Raw genomic sequence first — 12237 nt, 5'->3', positions numbered from 1 at the left:
TATTCGTTTTACTGTTAATTAAACGAATGAATTAACAGATTTCCCAACAAACCATCAGTAAAACACGAATGAGGATGGCGGAACACGTGTTGATAAAAATTCTAATATTATCAAATTTCGTTATTATATTCATCAGGAAAAGCGCAGCTGCGTGAACACGTTTTCTGATATTATTATTACAAATGGATTGCTGTAACTTTTTTAGTAGGATTTTAATAAATCAGCCACACTATTTTTTTCCGTGTATTTATGATCTATAGGTGTAAAAGATGTTGCCATTTTTTAACGATTGAGGCTGGCCGCATACATACGTTTTCCGTATTCGGACATCCGAATGCACGGAATCAGTAGAAAATACATTAACTGCCGCACACGTTCGTTTTAGTTTCGAACGGAACAAATTCCTTACGCACGTTCCGAATGCAAACCGGCGCGTTCGGAGAAACCGAATGGAAAAAACCTAATGACGTCATGTGGAACGCAGCTCTTGCATACATTTTGTTTGTGTCGACGCAAACGTTCGGAAATTTCCTGTCAGTAATTCAGTGTTGCCAACGGGTCTTGACCTAATATCGCCGTTTCTCACACATAAGGTAGCGTAAAGTAGCCGAATTTGCTGTTAGGTGGGACATGTTTAAAATTGATTTTTTTACGTGAAAATAAAAATTTCGTGGGGGGGTGGCTAGAGAATTTCAAAAAAATAAAATTTGTCCCCAGAAAATAAAAAAAAAATCATGGGGGGTGGCTAGAGAATTTCAAGAAAATATAAAATTTGTCCCCAGAAAAATAAATTTCATGGGGGGGGGGGGGTGGCTAGAGAATTTCGGGACATGTTTAAAATTGATGTTTTTGAAGTAGCTTAATTGGCGACCAGTCGCCTTTTAGATTTTTTCGGCGCCGATTCTCGCTCTGAGGAGCCTAAATGGCGATATATCGCCCTTGTTGGCAACACTGGTTCTGACGTTTATACATTCCGAATGAAGAAAAACGAACGTTTGCGCTAGTCTCACGGAATTCCGAATACGGAAAACGAATTCGGAAATCGAATACGGAAAACGTATGTATGCGGCCAGCCTAAGTACAGTCCTAAAACATTATTTCTTTACATGATGGCAACTATATCTGTAAATCTGTAGTTGTAGTTAAGAGGAAGCTACAAGCCAAAAATGTGTAAATTCTTAGTATACCTTATATTGTAGGTAATAGGCATTAAAATCGCTTGGCAAACGGAGTCTAGAAACGTTCGATTTCAAGCAAAAAACTGGTTTTTATTTATTTTGTAAATAATTTTATAAGAAAGCAAAAAAGTTAATCAAGTGAAACTGTCACAGATAATCTTAGCTATAATACTGCATTTTTTAAAGTTGTTTCCTTTACGCGTTGATACATTTCTATTGAAAAAAATATTTTTTTTTAGTAGTTTACATTTATATTTTTTTATTTAGTAATTGTTTTTTTCATTTCTATTCTACTCAAGCGAAGCGATAGAAAAACCTTCAATTTATCTAAAGCATATTTTTTGGTATTCATAATGTACACCAATTCGTTATAAAGATTAATCAAAATAGCGATTTGGCATTAAGCTTCGCCTTAAGGTTTTCCATATGGTTCCCGATATAGTTTCCATATTGAGCTGGATTGCTTTACAGTACAATGTTTCGTAACAGCGACTGTTCAGGCTAAATTCTAGTCATTGTCTATTTGCGAAAGAAATGGCTCCAAGATTAAACAGAACATTAAAGAACGTAAAGAAGAACAAACCTAAACTATTATTTTATCATGTTCTGTTATATCCGGTTGCTGAAAGATATTTTTTTGCAGAAAATTTATTTCATCTTACTGAAAACGTTTGTCATCTTACAGAAAACGTTTGTCATCTTACATAAAACGTTTGTCATTATACAGAAAACTTTTGTCATCTTACGGAAAACGTTTGTCATTTTACAGAAAACTTTTGTCATCTTACAGAAAACGTTTGTCATCTTACAGAAAACTTTTGTCATCTTACAGAAAACATTTGTCATCTTACAGAAAACGTTTGTCATCTTACAGAAAACATTTGTCATCTTACAGAAAACGTTTGTCATCTTACAGAAAACGTTTGCCATCTTACAGAAAACGTTTGTCATCTTACAAAAAAACATTTGTCATCTTACAGAAAATTTTGTCATCTTACTGAAAACATTTGTCATCTTACAGAAAACGTTTGTCATCTTACAGAAAACGTTTGTCATCTTACAGAAAACATTTGTCATCTTACAGAAAACGTTTGTCATCTTACAGAAAACGTTTGCCATCTTACAGAAAACGTTTGTCATCTTACAAAAAACATTTGTCATCTTACAGAAAATTTTGTCATCTTACTGAAAACATTTGTCATCTTACAGAAAACGTTTGTCATCTTACAGAAAACGTTTGTCATCTTACAAAAAACATTTGTCATCTTACAGAAAACATTTGTCATCTTACAGAAAACGTTTGTCATCTTACAGAAAAAAATTATGTCTGCCTTTTTCTTGTGCTAGTGAACCCCGCAATACTTCGCTATTGCTAATGTCTCTCTCATTCGTCTCTGACTTCTTCCACCATTCACTACTGTATACCACAATATTACTGTTAAAAAACTACATTACATCGACTTCAATTCAACTCCATATCTCATTCAGGGGCAGAGATATTACGTTATGTATTTCTCGGGCGTCCCCGACTTATTCTACCATTCAAACCACTGTCTGGACACTCCTGGCACTAATAAGAATAACCTCTGAGATTTTCAGTGATATCAGACGATTACTTTTCGAGTTTAAAACAAAAATTGTTTCCCTTTGATAGTTTTAGCGCTTTTCTCAACATGGTTAACATTTTCTAATATACTGTTCTGATTAAAGATATGCCGGCCAGCTCTCGCAGACCTTGGAGGCCATTGCGCAGGAGGGGGACGACCAAATGCCAGAAGCTGTAGTTGAAGACAGTCAAAAGCTCCTGACAGAAATTAAAGAAGAGGCTTCAACATATGGAGCAGACCAAAAGACAATTGGAGAAGAAGAACAAATGGCATTAGGTGATACGGAAGAAGAAGGAAATGGTGTACTTAACCAAGAAGGGGAGACATTCCCAGAAGTATTAAATAGTTTTAAAGATGTTAAAGATAAGGAACAAATTTTAAACAATGCCCTAGAGCAGTCACCGAATGTACAAGATGAGATACCTCAACTAGAATCAAACAAACACAATATAGAGCAAGTTGTACTTAACCGTGATGAAACTGTACCTGTAAATAGTAGTGATAGTATTGCCCAAGGTGTACTTAAACCTGAAAACTTGGCCAGGGAACCCGTCGTTATTAACGTCAATAATGATTTAGATATAGATAAGTATAGTCGAGAGTACTTAAGCGAAGATTTTGATGAATTCAATGGTAATTTGGATGATATTGATGATGGAAGACTTGATCCAAAAAAATGGATCGATCTCACACACGACATAGACGTTAATTACGATGAAAATGGGGTGTTTAGACCCAACGGAAATGAAGATGTTGAAACTGTTGTTCCTGATGATAGATTTAAGTATTTAACGGAGGATAGTCAAAGCGAACCAAAGAATGACGTGGATATTGTCAGTATTAAGAGTGACAAGAAGAGTGAAAAGATGCAAAGTCAGAACCAAGATGAAAACACTTGGAATTATTTCAAAGATGTCTCTTCTGATAGGACTATACCAAAACATTGGATTGATCTCTCACACGACATCGATGTCAACTACCCCAAACTTGACAGCGGCGTAGTTCTGGATGTTGAAGGTGTCAATGTTGACAAAAACATTTTCGACCAAAGCAAAGACTTTGAAGATATCGAGGTAGAACCCGCGACGAATCAAGGAGAATTCGAAGGGTATGCCGAAGAGTTTTCAGGATACAGGAAGGAAAGCCAAGGAAGCGAATCGGACGAAAGACTAGAAACTTTAGAAAAAAGAAACGAACTGCAATCTGAATTGGATCTGCAAAAGCTTCAAGAAGATGACAGCTACCAACGCAGAGAAAAGAGAGAAATTTCAGAAACGTCACCAAACACTGATGCGCCTCTCCTAAAATCCACCAGCAACAATCCAAAAGTATCTGAAACTACCTCCCCAGACGCGCTGCCTGTCAGAACCGATCCAAACATCATCGCGAAGAACTTGGCGAATATGGCTGGCAGCACCGTGGTCAGAGACGCGAGGAATGAACGCCTTGAGATCGAGGCTTTGAGGGTGGAACACGCGGATAGAGATCCTTCATTCAGCGACGATGGTATCCCGGAACTGTTGGCCGATACTGAGGCCGTCTTGAGGATCTTTGGTACTGGATTAACAGAAGACACGCTGATCACCTTCACTCATCAGTCTAGTGCCCACGGAGGACCATGCCAGTTTCCAGTCACTCAAAGCTTTAAGGTTGGTACCCGTTTTTATAAAATTCTTTATTACGCCAACATTTCTTTTGCAATGTGTTGGTTTTTATACTGCTTTTGTAACATCAAAATTTCGTGATGCTAATGAATTGTTTTCTTCGACAGGTCGAGTCAGGTTCCGTGTCCCCAAAAAGCGCAAAGGTAAAGGTTGTCTTGCCAAAAAGCACAGGAGAAACATTTTTCATGTGCGCAAAACGTCCAGAGTCCAACTCTGAAGGTATCGACGATGGTGCCTTACCATTTGTTCACCAGGGCAGCGAGATCTGGCTTCAACTACATTCATACTCAAAATTCTTACCGCTATGGGCGTCAATATTGATCATATCAACTTGTTTGATGTTTTCTGCGTTATTTTCTGGCTTGAATCTCGGACTATTGTCGTTGGACAGGACAGAATTGAAGATTCTTTGCAACACAGGCACAGAAAAGGAGAAAGAATACGCAAGGATCATACAACCTGTGCGCGATCATGGGAACTACCTCCTCTGCAGTATTTTGCTTGGTAACGTGGCTGTAAATTCGACGTTTACCATTCTGCTGGATGACCTGACTTCTGGTTTGTTCGCTGTGATATTTTCTACTGTGACCATCGTGCTTCTTGGGGAGATCACACCTCAGGCCATTTGCTCTAGACACGGTTTGGCCGTTGGAGCCAAGACGATAGCCATCACCAAGGGTGTGATGGGAGTCACATTCCCTCTGAGCTACCCTGTCAGCAAGCTGCTCGACTTCTTGCTCGGAGAAGAAATCGGAAATGTTTACAACCGAGAGAGATTGAAGGAATTGGTCAAGGTTAGTAAATTTTTATTTGGCTATGTTTTATCAAAAAAATACTAATTTCTGTTGTATCTCTGTCTGTAACTCCGTTTCAATTAACTCTACAACTAGAATTTTCTGTGAATTGAAAACTTGAAACTGACTGTGAAAGAACTTAAGGAGCAGTTCTGTAGGGCCAGCTACAGAAATAAATTCCCGTTGCTTATGCAGCTTCATTTTCATTTGGTGTAATACTTCACAAGGGTGCCCCTGTCTGCACAATGTAAACACGGGAACTATACCGCCACTCGGTTGTTGGACAGGCAAGGGAAGGGAATCTTTTTACAAAAAAAATAAATGATTATCACATGGGACGTTAATAGTTTTATTAAAATTCAATATTCGGCAGGCAGGGGGTCTACGGAAAACAAAAATTGGCAAGTGGTCTACGGGGCAAAAAAGTTTGGGAATCTCTGATAGAGACGATAATGTGGCTAGTAAATTAAATAATTATTAAGTACTCGCTACATTAACCCTCGATCACTCGCGCGGTTTTTAGCCTCGTGAGCACTCGCGGGGTGTTGTGGCCACCCCACATACTCAAAGTTCATTTTTATACATAGTATCAGTTAATGGAATTTTAACCGCATTTTATCATTTAGTGTTGTATGACGGATGTAAATAAAAAACGTAAATTTTATAAATCAACTTTATTACTGTTCTACCATTATAATAATCAGCCTTTTTAGCCATAATATTGAAATCTTTCCGCAAAGAACCAAAAAAAAACAACTTCTTAATTTATAACATAAATTTTCTCATTGAAAATCATAAATATAAGGGTTAATTTTCTTATTTATCGTAACAAACCTAATAAAGTAACCTCCGTAAAAGTATAACACGAGCACTCGCGGGGTGTCGTGGCCACCCCATGCAAACTTTGACACGTCCTCCCCATGTCGACTTATTTCCAAGCCGCTAAATAATTCAATATGTAATTAATTTATAACATAAATTTTCTCATTGAAAATCATAAATATAAGGGTTAATTTTCTTATTTATCGTAACAAACCTAATAAAGTAACCTCCGTAAAAGTATAACACGAGCACTCGCGGGGTGTCGTGGCCACCCCATGCAAACTTTGACACGTCCTCCCGTTGCGAGCGCTCGCGCTACACTGCCCCTCCCTTCCCATGTCGACGGGTTTAAAGGTCACTTGAAGGTACTGAGACGCGCGGACTCGTAACTAGACAAATCATTATTTATTTTTACATTAAAAAATGCGTGGGGTGCTGACAGCACCCCGCGCTAGTTATGGCGGGTTAAAGCTTGAATTGCCAGGGGTAATGTAGGAATCGCCCGCATTACGCTGGCTGACACTATTTTCGTAATAACTTACTTTTTCCATACAAAATTATGTTTTTTTAAATTTATATTATTTATATATAACTATCCTATGTAGTTTCGCCAGAATAGTTACTAATTAAATTTAGTATATTAGAAAATGTTGTTTAGTTTGATCATATTTTCTAGCCAAATAAGTGATATTCGCAATAAAAAAAGTCAACGGAGGTTTTCCTGTAAATAAATACAGTGCTATGTCTTCTTAAGAGGAAGCTACAAGCCAAAAATGTGTATATTCTTAGTATACCTTATATTGTAGGTAATAGGCATTAAAATCACTTGATAAACGGAGTCTAGAAACGTTCCATTTCAAGCGCAAACCGGTTTTTATTTATTTTGTAAATAATTTTATAAGAAAGCAAAAAAGTTAATCAATTGAAACTGTCACAGATAATCTTAGCTATAATCCTGTATTTTTTAAAAGTTGTTTCCTTTATGCGTTCATACGTTTCTATTGAAAAAATATAACATTTATAATAAAACATTTATATTTTTTATTGAATAATTTAATTTTGTATTTGTATTCTACTCAAGCGAAACGATAGAAAAACATTCAATTTATCTAAAGCATATTTTTTGGTATTCATAATGTACACCAATTCGTTATAAATAGACATCGGATTAAATGCACTAACAAAGTGCCAAAATATGCATGCAAATATGCACTAAAAAAGGCCGAAATATGCACTAAAAACTCTTGATTTGCCCAAAATATGCACAATGCAAAATCAAAAAACCATTTATATTTTAATTAAAGACCGTACAAAAACAGCGAAATATTCTTAAAATTATGCATAGTTTTTGTGACAATATACAACTAAGTATGTTTTCCAAATTTTCGAGCTCAAATTTGTGACGTTTGTCACCCAGTATTAATTTGTACGCCGAAAACGACCTCTCTACGTCAACTGACGTCATTGGACAAAATTTAAAATTTGGCGCCATTTCTGGAGATATCTGTTTAGGCAGGGTATGACCTGTGCCGTTGATGTAGGCATTAATGTTCTTCATATCTTCAAGACTCGGGTTTTTAAGCAAAATAGAGTCTAACTTTTTATGAATCTTTTCTGATATTGAATTAGGAAGGGCGTTGGCGAGTTCGATCATTGTTTCCAGTATTTCTATTGCTTTAATTAGAGGAAGGTTTTTTGTTTCCAATTTTCTTTATGGTATCTGGTAACTTGTGGAAATGTGTTGAGATGAGGGCGATATTCTGTTTAATGGATGCGTCTTCAAATGCTAGCTTGCTTGAATGAATTGCAATGGCCTCAGAACTGTCAAATTGCCCAACTACCTACTTGTTTTACGGCCTCAAAATTTTCAGCATAGAATAATACTGCCTTTAGCCAAGTACCCCATCGTGTAATTATGGGTTCTGGCGGCAATGCTAGATTTGGCAATTGCTCTTTATAAGACTGCACACGCGACGGTGCTTTTAAAAACACTTTTTTTGTAGAGGAAATCAATTTATTAACATTCCCATACCCTTGCCGTATCTCTTCTGCAAGGCGATGAAACCCGTGAGCTAAGCAGGTAATGTGTAGTTAATTTGGGTAAAAAGTTTGCAAGGCTTGGCCAGCTATCACCATGTATGGCCTCCGCGCTCGTGCCCTACGCGTCATCGTCACCTAGCTCCCTATACGTAGATGATACCTCCCGCTATTAAACGAAATATGCACGATTTGGGAAAAAAGGCTGAAATATGCATTAACGTCGTAATTAGAGACTTATATGCATTTGCATATGCAAATGCATATAATCCGATGTCTAGTTATAAAGATTAATCAAAATAGTGATTTGGCATTAAGCTTCGCCTTAAATCGGAATTATTACATTTGACACGGAGTTGTCGAAACACTTTTTCACAGGTAATTGTTTTTAATAATTCATTTAAAAATATTCTGTCAATTTTATTTGCCTGAGGATTGCACCTTCCTCTCCAGGGACTGGAATAAACCACGCTAACAACTGGGCCTAATCCCGATCGTGTAGGACCAACGTTTATTACGCTTTTAACTGCTGGTCATCCGATTTCAGAGACATGCACGTCCGTGTACGTGCCACAAAATTGATAGAATTCATTGTCATCGACAACGAGTGTCTGCTGGATTGTGTTTCAGGAAGTGGGTTAATTTCTGCTTCCGAGAGTCAAATTCAAATGGTTCCATGATATTTGCTCAAAATGAAAATTCAACACACCTTTAAGGCGATGCACTACTTAGTAATGCAAAATCATGTGTTTTTGTTTGAAAATTTGTTCGCCTAGAAATGTTTCAGATGCTTTAATTAAATACTGCGAGTAGAATACATACATCTTGGCCTTTGAAATAATCGAGTATTTTTATAAGCCCAGAAAAAAATAATTTATAAGGCCTATGAAAACTGCTTTAAAGTTCAAAATTTCCTACTTACGAACCCATTTTTGGTTATGGTTTTATTGTATAATGTGGCAAATTAAGTTATTTATAAAATGATAGAAAAACATTCAAATATTTATGCCTGAACATCCTCAAAATAAAATAAAAGTCACTTTTTGGCCATGTTTTTTTCTTGCATAAATCAAAACAGGCGGATGGTGTTAAGCGGGAATTTAAACCTTATCGCCATCTACGTAAGGGTTGTTATTGATGGCGGCTCGATTATTCTCTGATATGCTCTGATATTGAGTCATTAAAAGTGATTTTTAATAGTTACATAATATGTAACCTATTGAACCTAATTTTTGTTTAATCACTTTTCATGACTTTAAATCACTTTTTGAAGGTGTGTTGAACTGTCATTTTGATGACATACCCGGACACCAATTCGTCGGTTTTATCCATTTAAAAAAAAAACAAAGTTTTCAAGTGGCGTAATGACAAACTTGAATTTTATTTCTTTGCCAAGCGAATAAAACATATTTTAGTATGCTAGGAGTTTTTTTAAGATTCAAAATAAAATCGTGGGAAGACCGCAGAGCTACTCGCTAATTCACGGTGGATTTTTTGGCATACTAGAGGTTAAAAACTTACTTATGCTAATGAATTGTGTAAAAAACGATATAAATTTTATGGTCATTTTGTATGGATATTTCTTAATCCGAACACCAATAGCTTCGTACCATTTCGTAAAGATGGGCTGCACAACGCACGTGTGCTACGTCCAACTAGCAAATAAATAATAATGAGAGTTTATTCCGAAATGTATGCAGGGGTAGTTCAATGCAAAACAATCCTTATTTTGAAATATCAAAAAAGAAATGATACAAAATATAAAATTTTTGATTTTTCTCGAAAGTGGAAACGCACACTTATTCTCCAAACTTCTGGCAGCTTCTTTGAGAAATTTAACGGTCAATATGCCAGAGGCCTGAGGGGTTAAGTAGCATTTAAAGAAACACTGATATTTTTTCATACAAACAGAAACAGACGCGTTTTTTTTTATTATTTTCAAGGCATACTTTGCGATTTTCGATGAATTCACATACAGGGTGTATCGGCACGAAACCGACAACTTTAATCAGCTATTCCTTAGCACATTTGGATTAAAAAATGTTAAGAGCACTTTGCTGTCATTGGCATTGTTTCTCGTGTTCAACAGCTGTTATTAGCGAGTTTGTCAAAAAGCGTTCCCTCTCTTTCATACACACTAAATAATAATGGTTAAAATTGAGACGAATGGTGCCACGCCATTTCGTTTTGATTGTAAAAGCGCCCCAATGTACGTAAGTAAATTATTCAACGAAACTCGAATAAAATATTGCCAGGTGGGTTTTCAAACTTTGACAAAAGGATAAAACAGTGGTGATATGTGGTGAAAATAATGTAGGGTAAATTATAGGGAGTTTACATCTCCCGAAAATAATAACAACATTACTTTTACCCACATTTATTTGAGACTGGTATCACTGTAATACTGCGCGCGATACCTCGCGCGGCAAATATTTCATTCTCTCTCCAGTGGTCTTTCCGCCGGTTTAGCCCTAAATCTCCTCTAATCGCGATCTGTTTTGTTCATCAAATTATTGTAACGTGAGTTTTGTTAAAATAAAAACTAAATTGAAAATATCGGAATTCTCATTATTACACACCGAGAGTAATCACAGTAATCACGCAACCTTGGATTCTGCGAATTGGAGAACCACAGAATCATTCAGCCAACAACCTGTTTAAATTGGCGATAATCACATTCCTCCAAAATATGAATAAGAAATTTTTTATTGAAAAATTTACCGGACAGCACAGTGTCCATAACATTTTTTACTCCAAATGTGCCAAGGGATAGCTGGTTAAAGTTTGTCGGGTACGTGCCGATACACCCTGTATAATTACTTCTTCAACCCGACATCTGAATAGAGATTATCTTCAAGAATAACATGCTTTTAAAAAGCTTAAAAACTTGTTCGAGGAAAGTATGTTATATTTCGGTAGGAATTAACCATAACCTTCCTTTTTCCTATCTCCTTCCCCTCCCCGCACCTTTCAACGTCACAATATGTCCTCAAAAGAGGTTGCCATAGCCCCATTAGCTCTGGGGACAGTTGGACCACATTCAAATAATGTTTTCTTTGATAAAATAAAGCTTTTGAAAATTTCATTCGTAAACCTTTTGTTCCCGAAATGGACGAATGGGTATTTCCACGTCACTGGGTAAGTCGAGAACACTGAACATTATAAACCCTAGAATTGGGCTCTACGCAGATTCAAAGAACTGATAATAATAGCGCCGTTTTCCTGAAAAATCACATCGTAAAGTGCACAAACTTCGGGAGGTGTTACGACATGATGGTAGAAGTAAAAAAAATTGGATAACTTTTTTTCGAAATTCCATTGTTTTTTTTTCACAGAAAAATATTCATTTTTTATTTTATTTATTTATTTTATTTTATTAATACAAGACTTAGAGGGTACATATGGTTTTTGTGATATTTCACCCTCCATGCTAGGGATGACCCTGTGTTATGGAGGGTGAATTTTACAGTTCTTGAGAGAATAACATTAATTAAACAAGTAAGTATACAAAGGAGATCTACAATCGTAATAGTTATTAAATGCAATGAAAGTATGAGATTTATTTGTTTGATTATAACTATGTAGATAATTATAATGGTGAAATGGATTACATGTATAATCAGAGTTACGCAAGTAAGGAACGTAAGCGTTGGTGTTGAGGTAAGTGGTGTACATAATATGTAGAATAATATGCATAATATGTACAAGTCATATTATGACTTGTTGTGGTTATGAGCACTGATGTGTGAGGGGTTAGTTTCACTTGAGGTTATAGCTATAATGTTTTTGTATTTATGAATGAACCTGGTAAAATGATATGAATTATTTGAGTAAGTGGTGCCATAGGTGTTTAAAGATGATAATGGTAGGAATTTTTACAGTATCCATACATAGTTCTGTCATAACAGAGTTCAATGACATTTGTATTGGTGTAGGTGGTGACATTCTGGTACTTAGGGTCAAATTCAATTGTATATAAATATAATTTTGGTATTGCAAAGTAATAAGCAATGTTTACATAAAGACTGTTGTAATAGAAAGATATAATCATCGAGTAATATTTAGAGAGAGAGTAAGAATTGTGGCTATAGTATGCTGTTTTTGTATATTTACAGATAATGAGAGTGGTGTGATT

At 36.0% G+C, this 12237-nt stretch overlaps 1 protein-coding gene across 1 annotated transcript in view; it reads left to right on the top strand.

Moving 5' to 3' along the window:
- uex (metal transporter uex) overlaps positions 1-12237 on the top strand; it is a 120374-nt gene that overhangs the window by 54725 nt on the left and 53412 nt on the right. The window contains exons 2-3 of the mRNA XM_089644250.1: positions 2889-4434; positions 4557-5243. Coding sequence (XP_089500376.1) covers positions 2889-4434; positions 4557-5243 — 2233 coding nt within the window. The remainder of the gene's footprint in view (positions 1-2888; positions 4435-4556; positions 5244-12237) is intronic.

The sequence above is a fragment of the Hesperophylax consimilis genome, chromosome 20 (genome assembly GCF_061612785.1).
Source record: "Hesperophylax consimilis isolate HC1 chromosome 20, BYU_Hcon_1.0, whole genome shotgun sequence".
NCBI classification, from domain to species: Eukaryota; Metazoa; Arthropoda; class Insecta; order Trichoptera; family Limnephilidae; genus Hesperophylax; species Hesperophylax consimilis.
Note: the sequence above shows the minus strand (reverse complement) of the source record. Positions and strands in the feature narration are given on the sequence as shown.